Genomic DNA, 20,780 nt, shown 5'->3' with positions numbered 1-20,780 from the left:
TCGTTTCATAGTTTGAAATTTATTCATATATAGATATTTCCGTATGTATTTAATACAATAAAATTTTAAATCTACTCATTTGCCAAATTTAAGATGGACAGTAGTCTTGAGTTGTTGAGCTAGTTCCGTACCTCTCAATTTTTTGTAATTAATGAATTTATGAACATGACTCCTACACTATCGAATTCAGACCAGCCGAAATTTAATTTTGAAAATACGAAAAAAAAAAAAAAAAACAACAACCGAAAAAAGAACAAATGCTTAATTACGATAGATATATTATTGCTAAGAATAGAAAATAAATAGAATATATGTATTCATCTCTCCGAAAATAAGGTGCATTCGATGCACAATTTTGATAAATCTAATTAAATCTTCCTATTATTGTTCATAATAACAATTCTTATCGCACCAATTGAATGATCATCGCAATGAAAGCGTGTGTCCAATGATATAAAAAAAAAAGAAAAATATACATATATATTTTTTCCTTCTTACACAGAAAGTAATGATAAGCATAGCATGCAGTATTTATGGAAGTTTGACAATTTGAAGATAACTCCAAGTTTCCCTTTCTGTTTTTTTCAATCCATTTGTCCTTCATACTCAAGTACATTCAGGTTTTTTGCGTTTTCAGACTGAAGTCTGAGGGCCTAAGTATCTGTAATAGTTTTAATCGATTTGGTTATTCCTTAAATTCACAGAAACTTAGGTCCGCATGCGTTGGCATTTCGTTACAATATAATATAGATTCTATATAAATAATATGCATTCATATAATATACCTAGTATGCGGTTGCATTGAACGTGACGTCACGTAGATAATGTTTTAGGTACGCTGTACACACCATTGCACACATAATTGTTTCTTTTTTCTTCGTCTGATCTATATGTATTATACATATGTATGTACCGGTATGTAATGACCTATTTTTTTCCTTAAATTTTTTTTCTTTCTTAGTACAATTCGGTGGAACGTAATATATAAATATAATATATATTATATAAATTCATATCGGTTTAATTTTTACTTTCCTATATAATATAACATTATTTTAATCATAGAGATGTTATTTTACTTAATAAACAAGTGTGGTGTGTGGTGTTGTATCGTCTTGCATCAGAACCCTTCCTATGTAATTTTTAATTACTTAATTCATATTTGTAATTATAATTATCCAGCTTAATTTAATTTACTTTTACTTGAACTTTATTATAGTTTATAAATATTTAATGTGTGATCGGGTACTCGTTTCAGATAAAAAAAAAAACTTTAGGCTTGTTAGGATTCCGGAATTTTGATAAGTTTCTCATGCTGAAACAAGCGTCAGATCGTAAGATGGTGCGATTTTATATATCGTTAGGGTATGCAGTACTTGCGTTGATGTTGTTGTTGTTGTTGTTATTGTTGTTCTTTTTGTAGTTCTTCTTCTCGTGTATGCGCTCGTAATAATTATTAATAACAACTATATATCCATAAATTCTGAACAATCAAATTCAATTGTAACGTAATCTTTGCTACAGTTCATTTCCTAACAGGAATCCATTATATTTCTTTTCAAGTAAGCGAATTCAACAAGTCGAATCTAGTCATTAATTAAATACTACGAACAAACATTGTACGTTTTCAACTCATTGCACAGATGATGCCAAGAATCAATGAATGTGTCAAGCATAACAAACATATAAACGGGATGAAATAAAAACAACCATGAGATTTAAATGGTTCACTTAGTTTACAAAATTGCGTGGTTGACTGTCATCTAACCGGCGATAAGTTTCATTTAAAATCTTGTCGGATAGTTGTAAAAATTAGATACACTCAAATAGAGTTGGGGTTTGATAAACATTAGCGTGTCTATTACATTCTTTGAATTGGAGTGTTATTTTGATCATTTCGAAGTAATAAAAAAATACAAAGAATGAAAGAATATTGTTGGATTTTTTTTTTATCATAATTTTCGAAACATGTATGGTAATTGACTGGACTGCTTATTAGGAAATGAACAGTAATAGTAATACTATCTGCATCTATTAATTCCGCGTATTATTCATATCTGTTTAGGTAATTTGTTATATAGGTAGCGTAATATTCGGTTTCTATGTACACGTTTGGGCTGGTACTATTCGTAATTTCATCGTTATTAACCTCTGTTCGAATGGATCCGAAAATTGATTAATATTATTTCGTAATCGATCCTTTCTCTTCACCGTTCTGGTATCGATGATATAAACTGTGACGAGTTTAAATTTTTTTGTTTGTATTCAACGGTTTCAGAACGAATTATTCTTTCAATTCAAAAGTTAAAGTTAAAGTCTTTTTCACTTGAGTAGTGGGGAGTCTAAATTAGGGTTAGGCTGTTGCGATGAAGACGGTGATGGTACTTGCGCTACCATTGTTTTTCCATCTGCCAGATTGTTTCCACCAATTCCACTACCACCACCACCACCGATCCCAACTCCTACTACTCCTATTCCTCCTCCTCCTCCTCCTCCTCCTGCTCCTCCTCCTACTCCTCCTCCTCCGCCTCCGGCTCCGCCGCCTCCACCACCACCGCCGCCTCCTCCTCCTCCTCCCTCCTTCATTTTTTCACAGTAGTCCGCAAATATATCTCTGAATCGTCCCCATGACTTCTCTGGTACGGTAATCGCTGTTCTAAAGTTCGTTTTTACCTAAACATCACAATTTAAAGATCAAATTGCGGAAGAAAATGTTTTTCTTTTTACGTGCATAAATTTGCGTCTTTATGAGTTTTTATAAAAAAAAAAAAAAAAAAAAAAAAAGGATTGCAACTAATTCTGTATTGTAATTTTGTCCCTGACTTTTCCAGGTTTTCCAGAGTCAAAATAGTACTTTTCCAGATACTTTTAGAGTGTCTCATAATTAAAATAATAATAAGGAAAAGTAATTGTTACAAATTGTATTCTACTAATTTGAAAAAATTTGTGTTTCACTCAAGTGGATTGCTACAATAGTCATATTCGGAACAATATGAAGATTTGAGATATTCGAATTAAAAGTTTTTCAGAAATTTAACGAAATTCCCTCATTTTACTATGATTTGTCTAGGTAAAACTCTAATCCCCGACTATTACAGGTTTCTCAGATTTTCAGATAGAGTGGCAACCCTGAACTGGTACTTTTTCAAGACATAATTGTGAAGTTAATACACGATCATTTATCATCCGGTAGTGTGATTCAAAGTATTTTTGAATTCCACATTTGCAACGAACCAACACAATAGATGCCAAAGCGAGACATAACAAACAACAAAACAGAGTACAGTTAAGTACAAAAAACATTCCTATATTACCCAAGAATAATTAATGTACGGAAATGATTATTGTATAACAAAAAAAATAATAAAAATTTCGTTCGTACCTCCGAAATTCTCATGTATATGCCACGATTATTTTGACCGATATCGAAGTAGAAATTTTTATTATCAACACGCATGTAACGCCCCTCTGGTAAATCGCCTTTGAATCCACCATCGTCTGTACCAAATTCTTCTAGTAAGTCCGTCAATGCATCACGAAATTCAATCATCCCTTGCGCTGGTATTGCTATCTGCGACCTCGGTCCACCCCGTGTTATCGTTTGAGATACCTAAGACACATTAAAATATTATACTTTGCTAAAATTACATTTTTTTCTTCGAATCATTCACCAGTAGCTGTATTAGTTTGTGGTTATTAAAGTAATATGTAATATATTTTTTTGTACATTTTTCAACGAATTTCTTTTAATTCCAAGTCACCGAGCTACCATCGGTTGGAAAAATTCTACTAATATGATTAGACCAAAAAGATATACATTTGACCCAATGTTCATAAAAATTACGCTATATTTAAAAGTAAAAGTTCTAGTAATAAAACGGTGCCATTCATTTGAGAATCAGGTGCAGAACTGAAGCTTCATCATTGAAGAAGAATCTATATTTTTCATGCGAAATTGTTGATCCATTCGTAATGCTATGAATGTAACATACATAAAAATTTATGCACTGTAAGGATTATTCAAATAAAATGGGTTACAATTAACCTTACACTCATAGAGTTTTGTCAATACCGTTTGAAAATTGTGTTAAGTTACTTTTTTCGATAAAGTTACTGTAATTACGTAATACGAAAGTTACAAGGTCTAAAAATATTTTGAAACAATAATTTTGGTTAGTTCATGAGCCGTTATGAAACATTTGTTACAGAGGATAAGAAAAGCAAACAGTAAGTTTTGTTTATTGTATTATTGTTTGTTTTCGTACAATCAAATTATACAAAAGGTAAATTCAATGTTTTTTTATCTAATTAGGATCTGTTCATTAGAACAATGTTTCGAATCTGAATTTGCCTATCCTGTTCAACGTAGTAGAATTGCCCAAATATGGGTTCTCTTCAAAGTTTTTAATAATTGGGCTTCGTCAATGGAAATTTGTAGCTCTTTCATTTCTCATGTGTTCGGAGGATATATCTTAATTGAACTGCAGCACGATCTACTCCAACGGCATCTTTTAAACCTTTGTTTCATTATTTTTTATGTAGTTGAATATTGACCAAACAGCATTTTCATGTTTTGAGTTGTGATTGCATAAATTTATTTATTATAATCTCAGGGGATTTCGTGTGCAAAGTTTTTGTAATTAACGGAAAATATAGGGACAAAATTCATTGGCCTTAGGCGATTTACTAATAGAAAATTTATTTCCGTGCACAAGGAGTTATGAATGCTTGAAATGATTCGAATGATACGTTTTCGGCATTGGAAAAATGACACCATAAACTTATTACTCCAGTTATTAATAATCAGTCTTTAAGAAGTTAAAATCGTGTTTTCTAGTTTTCATTGGCGCTTTCCATCACATAATATGATTTTACGAAATGACACCCAATTTTGTTAAGTTTCGTAAGCTGGGCTCTTCAAGAAAATATAAATAAATGCATGGAAGGTTAAGCATACATTAAGGAATAAATATATTCAGGAATATAAGCAAGTGAAGAAAGTTGCGTGGTAAGTTTGATTAAAATCTATGCAAGTAGATTCCTACTATTTATTATAGAAAGTTGTATACTTAATGGTCGGTACATACAGGGTGACTCACCCTCAGGAAACGGCCACGTGAGTTTTCCTTGAGGTCAAGATAGTACCGTCGATTATCTTTCACCATCATTTCTGATTTGAGTTTCCCATCGTCCGGCACGTTGTCTGGATTTGGGGGACCTAATGCATACAATAACTACGTAGTAGCAGACAATCTTATAGAATATCACAAGCTTATTCTAAATTCACTGACTTTTCAATAGTATTCAAGTTCCAAACAAACCTAACGATGCGTAGAAGTCACTGAATGTGGAAAGGTGATCTCGAAATTCAGAAGCTGTGCTTAACGCCAGAAAAATCTGGCTTCTTCGTCCATCAGCTCCAATCTGTTGATAAACCACAGTTATCATTTGGATGAATTTGCAAGAAACGATCACACAGTGCTATTTGCATATATCGCTGGATGGGCACCTTCATCGCTACTTTCAAATCTAGCCAAGTGTTATGAAATTAATATCCTTCAATAAGTAGCAAGGAATTTCTATCAAACTGCTACTAGGTAAATTGAAGCAGCCCACCATCGGTAACGACTTTTAATTCAATCTATGATCGCATCGTACGAAAGCAACACTACGTTGACACTTTTTTTTCAATGAATGTCACACAGAAAATATTTTCTCTTGGAATAGTAGGAACTATATTTGCAATTGATGTGTGATTACATGTGAAACGTGTTCATTCGGATGGTCATTATTTAGGGCTCTGATGAATTTTTTGTTATTAACGCGCAAATGGGCTCCAAATAATTGAAAAACAATTCCCTACATTATTTTCCGATTTTTATCTCAACTGGCCTCCAACCCCTGCCTGTAAGAGAGTGGATTTGCCCATAAAAAGTACCTGTCTTTCGGCTATAGAGTCTGTATATATTTTATTACACGAGTAATAATTTTAAACAAAATCTGTAAATGCGAGATTTTGGCGGGCAGTGATGCTTCTATCTGTTAAAACATTCACATTAGCAAACCAGGCAATCTAGGTGAATTGTATACCCTCTGAATCCGACTTTTTTCACTTAGAAGCTGTGCAATTTGTCCAGATTTCGTGGTATGATAATATGAATTCTCACAGTTACAAATATTTTTTGAATATTAGTACTATTACAATAAAATATATACTGAGACTATAGCCTATGAACGTGTATTTTAAATGGGAAAATCCACCTTCTTACAAGCAGGAGTTAGAGTTGAGATAAAAATCTGAAAAAATTAGGGAATTGTTGTTGAATTATATGGATCCGATTTGAGAGCGAATGACAAAAACTTGAACAAGTCCTCAACATGGACCACCCTAGTATTCGTACATACAAGATATAAAATGATGAAGTATAGGTATAAGTAAATAGTATTTAGTGATAGATTATTATAAGTTATGAATGCGATAATTAAGCAAACATAAATATGTAAGTAATTGAATACCTCAGCAACTTTGATGAATCTGCCACGTCTGTTTTGTTTCACATCCAGATAGAATCTCTTACTTTGAATTTGTAGCATCTTTGTTGCCAGTTCTTGTTCACCCTGTTGGCCTTGTTGGCCTGTAATTATGAAAAAAGACTTTGGTCTAACAATGTTTACCAAGCTATATAAATATTTAGTCAGTACTGAGTACAGAGAAAATGAGAAAAATTTCTTTTGAAAACTTCGCACAAATGTGTGCAATTCAAATGGAAAGATGTCAAGTGTTATATTGAAGCGTATCCAACGTGCAGTTCGTATCTGCACAACCTGGCAGTATTATATTTTACGATTCTTGTAACATAATTTGATGATTACTGTGAATGAATTGACAGAAACAGGTTTGTTTAAAACTCAGTTCCAAAGTATCCTCTTTGCATCAACATCTATGCCATGCTAATTTGGAGAAATATTTGTTACAAAGCCGGGAAATTCAACACTTGATCAAGTAACAGCCGGATCAAAAGAATCAAGGTTATGAAAATGAAGTTGATAATGTTATCTTAACGTTTTACGTTTCATAAAAAATAGTTATTTCGCAACTTTAGGAATGTCTGAAGAAGCGGTAGATCATAATACGGAAAAATATACTCATATTTTGAAAACACAACTATTTCAGTCACTGTAAAATTACGAAAAAGTTACCCCTCCCCCTCCGCCGCGGCTCGTTATGTTAACGTTGCTAACTTCGTCATATTGAAAACAGTAAAGTTATCGTAACGATTCAAGCTGAGGAAAAACCGTTATTTCGCGGTTTTGGAATTGCCTGAAATTCAGTAAACTGTAATAAAACAAAACACATTTGTATTTCGAAATCGGAGTTCCTTAAAAATTGTTGTAAAATTAAGGAAATAGTGATTTCTTTCCCCTATGTTTCGTTCCCATAACGTTACCAACTTCAACCTCGTGTAACTTTAGCCTCTTTCAAGACTAGGGTAATGCGGACGGGATGGGGGTGTAACATTCGTTGGGGTAGGACTGGTACTTTGTAATACCTAAGGCAGACCTCTGCTGCCCTTAACTGATCAATAACAGCTGCACGCCAGGTCAACGACCCCTTTTCCACCCACCCCTGCAAACCCGACACTCTTCCAAAATGATAAGAGACCTATGGCAATACTTGACCTTCTCTATAAGCTACGAGGATCTTACTTATCTTCTAAAATACAAAAGTAGAGAATACTGTAGTTATAAACTAAAGCTTAGATATCAAAGCTTCGTTTCAAATCGATTCAAAACGGGGAAAAATCTAGTGCATTCAATCCATTTCGTGACTACGATGACTCATTTTATTCAGAAGACTATTTGTTAGAAATTCACTAAAATCTTTTTTTTTGTAACGTTGGCATTGATAAATATTCAATTTTACAACATTGGACTGTCATAGGTTGTGATCAACAAATGGCAATACTGAATTGAATGTTGAAAAAAAAGATTAAATTTTAATTCAGTGAATTTGTAGAAAATAGTCTTTAAAATAAAATGAGCCGTCGTGGGGTGAAATCGAACGAAACTACCAAATTCTGAACTGTTTTGAAATGACATTTCGACATCTGGCCGTTCGTTTAAAATTCCAGAATTTTTATTTTTGTATGTTCAAAGAGATGTTGCTACATTTGAAAACGCGGGAATTTCGTCTACGAAACCAAATTATAAAACCTTTAGAAAAGTCACGATATCGAATGATTTCTCAAGAATCAAATTAAGTCTGAGATAGATTTTATACAGTAATAACCCTAACCCTCGACTAGAGAGATGAAGAAATAACAATATTACTATGATTTTATATATCATGTTCTTTGACAAACTGATCAGCCAAAGAAAAAATATCTATCTTGAATGATCAAGATTTTTATTTGAAGAGAATTACATTCCGGAATAATATCAATTAGGATTTATTCAAATTCGGCGAACTGCATACTTTTGACATTTAAATACGAACATTAATCTTAATTCACCACATCTCACAGAATTCGATGAAACTGAACTTCGACGTCAATAAGTAATCTAAATAAAAATGAAATTAAAAATTGAAAGGTCAAACCGTGAATTTTCAAGTTTATAATCGTACTTTATACCGAATAAATACGAAAGAAAATAGTCTTCTGAATATAACGAGAGATCGTGGATTTCATCAAGATTTTTACCCATCTCGAAACTATTTGAAACGAACTATAGATATCAAAGCCTTTATTTACAATTCCAGTGCTCTCTATATTTGTATTTTTGAAGAGATTTTCGTTGCTTACGAGTATAATAATTTCATAAATACTGAGCGTACGCGAAACATCTCGTAATAAGATTAATAAAAAGTATATATTTTTGGCCAACAAACCCTGGAACCTCTCAATTTGGTTATACCGATAAATATGACACTTGAAGTTTCGATTCAAATTCCATGAAATATAATTCCTATTTAAATCAAGTATGCATGTTTGGTACTAATTAAATTTTGCATTCCGGTTTTACATACTCGATGGTTGCAGGCCGCCCGGAATCGGTACAGGGCTTAAATTGCCTTGGAAAATTCTGCTTTTGAACATCCTGGCGATGTTCGTATAATCAGAGTATCTGAATCTGTTATACATCCTTCACTTGTTTACGTACACGTTTTTTTCCTCCTTCTTTCTTTTCTCACTTTTTCGCAACTTGATATCATATAATTTATACGTAAACCCGCACTATATAGTCCCCATTACAATATTTGCACCGTGAAAATTCACCGAAAAAATTTCTCATTTCTAAACTGCACGTATCGAGTCGTCACATCATCTTCACACCCGCATATTTACGTTGTTCTTGACTGTTCATCGGGGGAAAGGTTTTTTTTTTTTTTTTTGCAACATATTTTTAATATCTCAACAAAATTTTGACATTTTATGAATCTTACAGTCGATTTACGCGAACGATGCGTTTCAGTCCGACGTAAGAAATGAATTTTGAAAATTATATTCGATCCTTACTTGAACTATAATTATTACCTATCAACGAGATTGTTTAGTTAATCTAACTGATTATACAAGTATGTTTAATACATTCTCGACGGTTTTTGGGCAAAAAATGAATATTACATATGAATAAATCAAAACTCAGTCATTTGCCGTATTACACTTGCAATTTATCAACCGTCTATCAGGGTATAAACTCAGATTCGCTGGCTTGACGCCGACAGGATTGAATAATCAATAACACAAAACAGGGAATCGACATTGGCCAAAACAAGAAAAATTCCAATGAGATATTAAAATCGGAAGAACGAATATGTATCACGACAAATTAACAATGATCATCACTCGTCGATATACCCGGAGATTTGAATATATTTATGTATATATATTGTATAGCTATGCTACGAATTTTGAGTATCAGATTAACGATAGATTTAATACTAATGCCATCGACATTCCTTCATGAATAAAAAATATATTTACTGTACATATTTAAATCAACGCGCGGATTTAATTTCTGCCGCGAGACATGAAACGTATAATTTCATTTTTCAAAACGACACTCAACGATTAAATCTACTCACGCTTTTCATAAACCGAAATATAAGTGTGAATACAGCACAATACTCTAGTAAAGTAAAACTTTAAAACAATGCTATTCAATTCGAAACACCAAATTCAGCGATACGATTATATTTTCCCGCAATATTAAGTATCTCTAGAAAATGTTTATGTACCGATGTACACATGACTGCCTTAAACAAAATCACACGACGAGCGTTGAATATTACATAATAATTTATAATAATCTTTCGATGTGAAAACAGGACAATTCTACTTCGGAGTAACCGTTAAAAAACAATGGTCAAAATTTTTTATTCGGTCTTACGCTCAACACATGTGAAATTTTTTCATTATCTCGTCGCCTATTCGATAATATAAACCCGTATGATCACACAGATTATATAATGAGATCCTGTTACGGATCAACTGACATGGATTATTATTTCACAGAAACCGGAAATTACACGAAATTTTCATTTTTATTTACAATCGAAGGTGCAAAAGCAAGAGCAAAAGCAAAAGACCGGAATTCCAGGGAGGCTGCGACGAATGAGAGGAAGTCTAGAGCTTCCAGACCGAGTGCATTGATCTCTGCGCCGACGACCTGCCTCAACGCGAACTGCATTTTCAACGCTAGTTCCGTATCGCCCCGGTTTTACCCCATAAGTTGGTCAATCGATTTTCCGGTTTATATTTTTCACATCGGACTAAGGTTATATATTGCCAAGAATTTATCTACATGCCCATATGTTTGCTAATTCTTTGCGTATAAATAGTTTTCTCTCAGATAAGAGGTTCGACGCTATTTGCCGAATCGTATTTAGGATACATCGCTTCGGCAGCGAACTGTACCATTCCTGCTATAGTTTGCTTGCACCGGCTTCACTGCGCCTGTGCATTTCAGTGACGAACGCAGCTAAATTCTGGCATTATTTTTCTGTAATTTTTTCCTCTGTCTTCTCTGGGAAATTTAACACGTATGTATAACTGTGGATGGACGTGGTTAAAAGATTATACGGAGAATTGATGGCGTCATTAAATATTATTGTTATTATCGTTTACAAATAGGGTTTACTCCGGCGAATAACGATCGCAAAATTTAGGTCATTGAGTTATTTTTAAATTCCTCCAAATTTCCTTTGATTCGAAACAAAATTTAAGGGGTCACTCAAGTATTAACTAATGATAAAACATGGGTAGGTCATTCAGAGAAACGTTATGAAATGTTACAGTATAGTAATAGGCATTCCAGGCAAGTGTTAGCTAACGTAGGAAATTCGAAATGCGTGCTCAAAGCCAACACCCCACCTGCTCGAGAATAATAAAAAATTTACTTTAAAAGGAGGTGTTAATAATGCATCAATTGTTCAATAATAATATCTTAGCAAATATAATTTTTATTGCATGTACTCAAGAAAAATGACAATACATAATGTATTAAATACTGAATGAATAATGAATTCACGTTTTACTGAACACATTAATGTGTATTAATAACAGTAGTTAATTAATAATAATTAATATTTAATAAAGTAGGAATAAATTGATCAGGATGTGACTATAAAATGGCATTTTAGCCGTTCCTAGGTAATGAATTCATTTTTTAATAACAGTAGTGGACAAAACAAGCAAACGTTATCAACCGTTATCTCTAGGGGTGGGATGCAAAAATTTGCAAAAAATGCGTTAGCTAATACTTGAATAGTCTCTAACGATATTGTAAAATATGAATTAATCTACATAAAGATGTATCAGCATCATATTACACAGGTTTTAATATCTGTTATTAAATCTTCGATAAATAAGCATATTTAGAAAAGAAAAAAAGATAAAAAATTGTAAAACAAAAGAATAATATATACGTGTATAAAGAAAATGGAATTGATACACGTGACGTAAGCGTACATACTACGGCATCAAAAATAAAAAAAATAAATAAAAATCTTATCTCAAGCCTGCGGCTGACTATTCTTATCAAAAGTAAATTTCTAAAAGCCGTCTGAACGTAAAAGTAGGTTAATATATCCTCGTACAGATGACACATGTTACCCGTGTATAATCTTCGCGCGTGGATTAATAATTAAATAATGAATGAAGTTAAAATAACGAACGTAATATAAAATGTATGTGTACATATATCTTCATCGTAATTTTCGAAAAGTTAGGATAAACTTAATTATATCTAGTAATAATAAGATTACCTTCGGGATGCCAATATTGTATTTTTCCCATAGTATCGCCCCATCCGTTAGCTAATGTCTGTTGGTTATTAACATTTTGGTTTAAATTTATCAATATTTCCCCCATCGTACAGTCGTTATTTGCAATATTGGAACTCTAATATTATACCGAATCACTCGACTTTACACTTTCACTATATACCATTCAACACCTACACGAAAATTTATACACATACATGGCTGGACGTACCGGTGGTTCAACGTATATCTATATGCAAGATTTGCGCTTACAAAATTTATTCCGGAAACCCAAAAATTCCTCCTTACAAACTATCACCACTTTCATAACACGAATATTTTTTCTTTATACATGTAAGTAAGTATTATTTCAGAAATAGTTCACGTTTTAAAAACTTTCTTTATTTGTTTCGGTATTGCGTTAAAACATAAATTTAATTCACAAACAGTTCTCCATAACAATTTTCAAACAATAATATTTTGTTGAAATTTCGATTTAACAAGAAAACAATCAAATAAACATAACAGCAATAAGTTTAATAACAAATGGTAAAAAAAAAAAAAACCATACAATTTTGTGAAATTAATTTAGAATTGCATAAAAGGCGGTTTAAAACCAAATCGAGACTTGTGTAAGAAAAAAGATATATAACGAAACAATAATCCTCGGAAAGATAGAACGAAGTCTAACCTCAACAAGCACAGTTCTGGTACTGAAAGCTGAGATACGGAATACGGCATACGGTTCGGTTCTCTTTGATGACACATCGTTTGCGATGAATGCTCCGTTGTGTCGTCAAACGCGAAATCGGTGACGTCCCGGTCATTCATGGTGCCCACTGTCATGCCTAAAGAATGTACGCGTCGCCTGGTTAACCGGCCAATCACCGCCTTTAAAATCCTCGAACCACGTGACGAGTACCACGTGATACGCCGTGACGTCACCGCCAGCTGACAACCCATCCCCACCATCGTTCGAAATTCGAACGTTAAGGAAACGGCTAGACTTTTGTCTTCCTAAGCTTTTCGTTGTCATAACCTCACTCGTCTGGTTGAAATTTATAAGACTGATGATTGTTGGGAGATTTATTGTTTCGATAGACAATCGGTTAGACTGATATCATCACCGAATATTCGATCATATCGTATTCCATGCCAAAACCATACTGCAGGTTGATTATCTCGCAGTTTCGATGGTTTCATGACGTTACGAGTGTAACAACGCCGCCGCTGCTGCTGCTAGAATAATGACGTAATTGACGCTGATACGCGATACAATCGGAATTCGAGGAAATCCGAACGCGAATACAAACAGGATGGTGTATCCGACGACTTTCTCGGACGATGATGATTCATCGATTATTTTTTCAGCTTTGTAACCAGTTCAGTGGAATTTAATCCAAACGATCAATTTCACTTCACTTCGAATTTTTCCTGGTACATTTAATATTGTTGGGTTTGATCGCTACTCCAATTTTACCAGAAGGAACCAAACTTACTAACGTTGTTCTCTTCTCTCTGTTGTATTCAAAATTGAAGTATGGATGAACATAGTGGACAATTTACTGAGTTAAAAATATTACACCAAGGAAATCATGAAATCAGAGGTTTAAAATTGTCTACTGAATTCAACCAATGAAGGTGAACCTGATAATCGATATCTGCTAAACTTAGAAGGTGTAAAAACGGCGGGGAATTTAAATTGAGAAATATTAGTTATTGACAACTCTAAATTTTTTGATAATCAGGGAAATATTGTTTCGATCTCAAAAGTCAAAAAGCTACAAATACATCATTCAAACGTTTTTCACCTTTAAATCACTCCGTGACTGTCAATATCAAGTCTAACAAAAACTGCTCATCCTGTGTTGGAAAAACTGGATTCCAGTTTGCTTGAAAATGAATAGAAATTGAAATACGTAGGATTTTTTTTCATAATCAGCGCACAACTTAACATAAATTTAAATCAATTTCACTGTAATTTGGAAACTTTAGTGGCTAAGTGATGCAAAGGATTAGTTTTTGCAGCTCTACACTACCTTGAAGCATTATTTATGTAAAAGGTCCATTTTCCAAAGTGCAAAAATGTGCTGATAAATGGTATAACAAATTCAATATGCATACAGATCTATAAATAAAAGTAAGCGTTACATCAGAACTGACGTGCTATTTTAACAAGTCTTTGAACTTCTTCCAAATGCTTTATGAAAATATTACTCTGCTTATCTACACATTACTTACCAGAATCAAAATCTGCTCCACCAGTCTCCGTACTGCCTGGTCCATATTCTAAAATAAAAATGAGAATTATCAACAGTTGATCAAAACTATTAGAGCTATAGCGTTGTGGAATAAACAGTTATTCTTCGTTGTGTAAAGATCAGGAGCACTTATTCAAGGGAAACATGAATTACGGTAGAATTAATTGTCAAACAACTTTAAGTTGTTATTTATAATTATATTATATGAGAAATCATTTTTACTAATAACAATAGTTGAGAATTTAATTCAAGACTCTCTTCCATGTTCAAAACAAAATGTAAAATTTGTGACAACATAAATTAAACATCAATAAGTTGTATCGGAATATAAAGTTTGAGCTTTGAGATTCATAGAAATCTCAAGATAAGCCACTGAAAATAGTCCAATCATATGTAATAATGAATGAAATTGAAAAACAAAATTGAATAGGTAGCTAATAAGAGACCAGATGATACAGTTATACAGAGCGACAAATAATAATTATTGCTCCGTTAGAATACTAAACTCAGTGTGAGTCAGCTCTGAGTCAAGAAGTTATTTTTAATTCATTGTAAAAATATAGATTTTTACAAGAAACTGACCAAACCAATTGCACACGGACAATTGTCTCTCAATTTGATTACCATTTGAATAATCCATGATGACAAAATAACGACAAAGTTTTGCTGTGTTGTTGTTATGTAGGAATATTTCCATTTAAATTGTGAAATAATTTAAACCTAACCTACACAAATAATAAAACTACGAAATGTTTCGAGCGTGATTTCTGACTCATCAGAACATTTTTCAGTCATAAAAATCTGCTGCGCCCTTATAACAAGACAAAATTGTCACAAATTTCCTATAGATTCTCATTATTTATCATTTCAAAATTGCAATAACGTCTATGGAATGAATAAAGTCACGATAGACCAAATTTTGGTTGTTGCTTTTGCCTTTGGGTAAAATGTGAAATTACTGGCGAATTAGAACAGAAATAAGGTTGCGCTATATGAATTTGATATCAGGCTCAAGTTTGGAATATCACTGTAACGATGCACATTTAGAAAAACTCATTATTTTGCAATTTTAGGTTTACCTGAAATTTCGTAAATCGTTAATAAAATATAAACTTCGTCAGTCATTCTAAATGTGCAAAATAGTCATTTCTGTTTCAACATTTTGATACGTTAACATAACTAACTTCGGCCTCGTAATTTGACAAACTTATCCATATCTCATAGTTGATCAAAATCTGATGTATTTTCTACAAAAGCCTTCCACAAAGCTTTATTGGTGTTACCCTGAACGACAATAATCTTTTTTGGTCATTTATCAAAATTGACATTCTTGCTCGGTTCTATTCGGATAAGTAAAATAGAGAAAGTGAACCAATACCTATTACTTGATATCTATTATTAAAGTTTTATAATGAGTATTGAAGATAAGATTGCCATGCGCGCAGTGGGCGATACATTGTCGTATATTTCGATGATATATCATGCGATAAAAGTCAAATCGCGGATGGAAGTATTTATCTAGTGAAAGATTTATTCTTGACAGCCTTTCGCACTTTTCTGTCTCAGACAAACTTAAAATTTGTAATGTTAGTGTAACGAAAAATCAAAAACCAATCACTATTCTGCAACTTTTCCATGAGTTTGACGAGGTTAACGTTTTTTACAGGCAGACTTTGCGCAATTGAAGCATGACGAATATTACAGAACAACGATTAGAAAAAAAAAAAAAATATCGTTAAATTAATGTTTAAAATTTGAACCTTGTCCCCTGTTGTAGCATATACGTATAGTTTCTTGACTCTGATAAAAGTCTACAACAAGTGCTTCGATCGTGTCATTGTTTTGCCATTCAAACAATTGAGAAAACAAAGATACTCATTTTATTCTACACTAACTTGAATTCTTTTCTTTTTTGCAAATGTTTCTGAAAATGCAGTAAAAATCTTTTTGATTTGAACTCATTTTCAGTCGATAGCGTTTAGAATAAACGGTGGGAAAATTAATTTTAAGATATGTAATTTAAAAGAAAATCTCATGTGTTTAAATCGACTAATTTTATGATATGTCGTCATTTTGGCCTGAATAAATAACTGAACGAATCTATTCAACCACAGCAGAATTTCCGGAGTAAATAATAATAAGATATGTCTGAGTTAAATTGGTGGTATATAGTTTTATTTATATATTTTATTATTTAGGTAGTATTATTTCAGTATTTCAACTTTTGGGTTTTATTTGGTAAATTATATTTTTTACAATCAATATGCGATCAAAATGTGGTACAAATTAATTTAAGAAAGTACGTGTGTTGATGTGCGTAATATAATAAGTAATAATGGACATAATGGATTGAAGCATTGTATAATAATTTTAAAGTAGACAAAATCTCTCAATATCTTCGCTTTATTTATACAATATGAGATTGCGACAAATACCTGGAAAAGATACATCAATAATAAAACTCTGGAGAAGGAGCACACCTCCGTAAAAAAAAGTTACCGTTGGTTTCTTTGTTTTCTTAGTTTTTAGTCGATGCATAAAAGTAATTTTTTTATTACTTCGAGCACTGTTATATTTATTGCTAAGAAACTCAGTCATTTGTTTGTACAACTTAGTTAAATCTAAAATTCCTTGTAATACGGGATCAAATAATCAATCATAGATTATATCAAAATTTTTTAGATATTGACGCGAAATATTAGGCTGACAAAAAAAAAGCTACTCACGGTTAACATTTCTTTAGCTTCTCTGGAACTAGATTTGAACTTTTTAATTGAGAACAATTTCACACATGTTTGACAATCTTATAAGAATGTGGAAAATTTGGATATCTAGAATTTCAGAGAACAAATCTAGAATTGAATTCAACAAATGAGATGACGAAAATTCACAAAGAAGAAAGGACGAAATTTACAAGGAAAACAGCGCCAAAGGCTATTATAATACTATTTGAATAAAAAGTCACGTCAATCACTCACGATTTTTTAATTACTCAAGTGTCGCGAGAAAAGAAAATACGTAAAGAACATGTTGATTGCAAATTTCAAACGTTCAACATTATTGTGTAACGACAATGAAAAATATAATGCTCATAAAAGTTATGATGAAATTTGAAATAAGTTGAATTAAGTTTTCTGGCCAAGTATGTAAAATGATCAAATTTCTATATTAGGTAAGTGTCTGAAAACGTAGCTTGCATCTAAAATCCCTATATTCAAATGGCAATCAAAATTGATAATTACAAAAATGCAAAATTTTTACATTAGAAGTCCATTTGGAGTAAGAATGATTGCGTTATTCAATAGATTTGAATATGGAACAGCTTTTTATCACTCCTGCAAAACTGAAGTAGTGATCAGGAGTAAAAAGAAGTTGAGAGATATGGTGATGAGATATTGAAAAAATTATTACACAATTCATTGACACTCATGATTTGTTTCTTCGTTTCTGATGAGAAGAACTTTAATTAAATGTTTGATCGAAATTTATTAACATTGCCAACTTTTACATTTGTAATAAAAATTTTGTTTCACAATAAAAAATACCCTACTCCCAGATGAGGACTTATTATTGTGTCAGATTATTATTTACTTGAAATCATGATTAACTCAAAACCACACATATTATATAAATATCTGATATGGTTCACAAAATTGGATAAAACGTTTTCTTTGCGTTGTGTGAAACAGATCGGTGACGAAGGAATTGGGTATACTATTGGGGGAAAATGCTTTTGAAACAGATCAATTATAAAATAAAGGAGGTATGAACAGTACAACCGAGGTCATTCAATTTAAATATTCGTACAATGGTCATAATTGAGGAAATGAAAATGAAATAGTTAACAGTTAGAGCTCATTATCGTTCTTATTACCAGAAGCACATGGCTGGTCCTATTTTGGGGAAACGAACCTCATTTTAATCTCAAATCAATGCTTTACAAATCGCCTGAACTCAATTTTTGACAATAACTAATATGACAGACCCTGAATTACCCAAATTAATTAGGAAGCCGGTTAGTTTAGATTATCCAAATATCGGATAAGAGAATCCTGATTTTGGTTGAATATTTTACGTTCCTTTATAACACACGATACGTTGTACCAACACGTTTTATGTGTAAATTTGAAATAAAATACCATTATTTTCAACATGAAACTGTGATTGTATCTTTCCAGGTTCTTCATTCTAACAGCATATACATATAATTCGAAATTTTGTGCCATTGTTCGGATAAAGCAAATCTTGTAATGTATTTATTGTATCAGTGGAAAATAGTTAACTTCGTATGGCAATTTCGCTTCTTCTTCCAAACAGCCTTACATTACAGAATCTGTATGATATTATGGGCCTATTGTGATGTCGTATTGTTGCAATCTCGGAGTTGCCGTACCTCAATCAATTTTTAAGATATTGGAATAAAAAAACAAGTCGATGCAGTAAAGTAACGTACAATTTGATGGTTTTCTAATTTGAGATCAAATTCTCAAGGCTAACCTAAATTAAATGTGACATCCACAGCACTGATGTATAAAAGGATATTACTTTTGTTTATATATTTAGTTCTTAACCCACGGGTAGCGATAAGCAATATTTGATTGACGATGAAAAGTAATACAAGGATTCATTACAGTTGGATATTAAAGGAAATAATAAATAGATTGAGTGTTAATTCGTAATGATTAGTAATAGAATTTCCTAAACATTAAAGACTACATCTGAGAATGTGAAAACGAAGTAGAACGTTTTGGGCTCGTAGTGTGTGGTGAGACAAATCATAGCGTGTTCTAAATACTTTAGCTGCTTTTTGAGGACAAGGGGATTTAGGGAGGGGATCACCCGTGACACGTGTGAAATTCGCGAGAGCTATAACCAAATGGACTTTGCGTTTAATGTGCTCCAGATAGATTGGCAAAAGTTACATCACAATTAATTTCTACGTATAAATCTCGGCTGAATGCGTACGAAATTTCGTCACGATTTTCAATCAAGCTCAATGATAAAGAAGGGATTTCGACTTTCTGTCCAACGACTACGAACGTTGTGCCGAAATCGAAGAAACATAAATTTGCGAATATTCAACAAGAGCCTCTCAGCGAAAGTTCGGCCATCTTGGATCCTTTAGCATCGAAAAATAGCGATTTTTTATCACATCTGACAGAACGCCACGAGGCATTTAAATATTCATACGCGGTTTTGTTGCGCGTGAAATATTCGCTAAATATCAATGTCAAGTTTCGTCGATAATCCGGCGCGCATCAGCCCTCCGATACATGTATAAACAACAAATATCCTAGAGCTAAACTTGATGCGGGGAATACGGTGTAATATCGTTATGCGAATACGTTATGTCGAGTTTCGTATCGGTTTTTCGCCGTTCTCTTACTTGGACGTTGATCGTCCAGGCTTTCCTGGTCCGACATTATTCTTCACGCGTCCCTTAACGTTTCGGCAGCGGGCCCGACAACCAGAAACCCCCAGCACTGAGCACAAGCCAGTCACGAAACCCAACACACCAACCAAACACCACTTGCAAATTTCTCACTTCACTCCACGGCACCACACGGCCCTCCTAATCGCACGCACGACCGGAACTCACTCTGCCGTCAAGTGTCAAACTTTATAATCTTAAATATCTGTCATATTTAAGAATATTAGCATCGGTTCGCGACGAATATTTTAACGGGAGCTTTACATTTTCGTTCAACTGTTTCAATATTTATAAATCACTTGTTGCGCGATACGAAATACTCGAAATATTCTTCAAATATAGAAGCGAAAACGTCAGGGATACGAGGAAGTGACGCATTTATATGCCGTCTGCTCGTTGCTAGGCTGGCTCCTGAAACAGTGCTACCAAAACTATTTTCGTCGGTTATTTCCCACGCGCTCGCACAGCGGTGTAAATCTAAGGGTGAAAATCTATTATTCAATCAATTTTCATATTATTTTCAGTTGTGAAACTATTCATTTGTCCACCGTTCAATTCATTTTCGATCGTCAAGCGATTATTTACTCGTTCCAGTCCGAAATGCCAACCCAAAACGTTACTATAATTTCGTCTAGTAACCTCTTTGAATCCTTCGACTATTAGGACCGTTCGTCTATTTATATTACGTAGGTATCGTAAACAATATGTGAAATGCTAATTTCGGAAGTTATCCGAAAGAATAAGTAGTCTTTGCTAACTTGTATTAAAATATTCTCGATGGATTTCGACTAAAGATTAGACCGTGAAGACTGAGTACATGCAG

At 33.0% G+C, this 20,780-nt stretch overlaps 1 protein-coding gene across 4 annotated transcripts; it reads right to left on the bottom strand.

Annotated features, from left to right (window-relative positions):
* LOC124298454 (transcriptional activator protein Pur-alpha-like) lies at positions 1 to 20,291 on the bottom strand. 4 transcript variants are annotated; one of them, XM_046750523.1, is made up of 7 exons: positions 19,913 to 20,291; positions 14,507 to 14,554; positions 6,517 to 6,635; positions 5,322 to 5,424; positions 5,100 to 5,218; positions 3,383 to 3,610; positions 1 to 2,673 (listed from the first exon to the last, which is right to left on the bottom strand). In XM_046750523.1, the coding sequence occupies exons 1-7, from the start codon at positions 19,947 to 19,949 to the stop codon at positions 2,323 to 2,325; spliced, it is 1,005 nt and encodes a 334-aa protein (XP_046606479.1). In that variant the 5' UTR covers positions 19,950 to 20,291; the 3' UTR covers positions 1 to 2,322. The 4 variants fall into 4 exon arrangements, with proteins under 4 accessions (XP_046606479.1, XP_046606468.1, XP_046606459.1 ...); XM_046750512.1 differs by having other exon boundaries at positions 5,088 to 5,218; positions 19,913 to 20,289; XM_046750503.1 differs by lacking the exons at positions 14,507 to 14,554; positions 19,913 to 20,291 and adding an exon at positions 12,269 to 12,782.
* Between the last annotated feature and the right edge of the window lie 489 nt (positions 20,292 to 20,780).

The sequence above is a fragment of the Neodiprion virginianus genome, chromosome 1, assembly GCF_021901495.1.
Source record: "Neodiprion virginianus isolate iyNeoVirg1 chromosome 1, iyNeoVirg1.1, whole genome shotgun sequence".
NCBI classification, from domain to species: domain Eukaryota; kingdom Metazoa; phylum Arthropoda; class Insecta; order Hymenoptera; family Diprionidae; genus Neodiprion; species Neodiprion virginianus.
The sequence above is the reverse complement of the archived record's forward strand: the minus strand, read 5'-3'. Positions and strand labels throughout refer to the sequence as shown.

What these genes read in the sequence shown, in the direction of transcription:
- LOC124298454 (XM_046750496.1), bottom strand. Translation starts at nt 12,374, where the DNA reads ATGGGGGAAATATTGATAAATTTAAACCAAAATGTTAATAACCAACAG. An exon ending in TGACTTCTACGCATCGTTAG is followed by an intron (nt 5,219 to 5,321) that starts GTTTGTTTGGAA and finishes TGTATGCATTAG; the next exon opens with GTCCCCCAAATCCAGACAAC. An exon ending in TCCTGAGGGTGAGTCACCCT is followed by an intron (nt 3,611 to 5,087) that starts GTATGTACCGAC and finishes AATGTGTCTTAG; the next exon opens with GTATCTCAAACGATAACACG.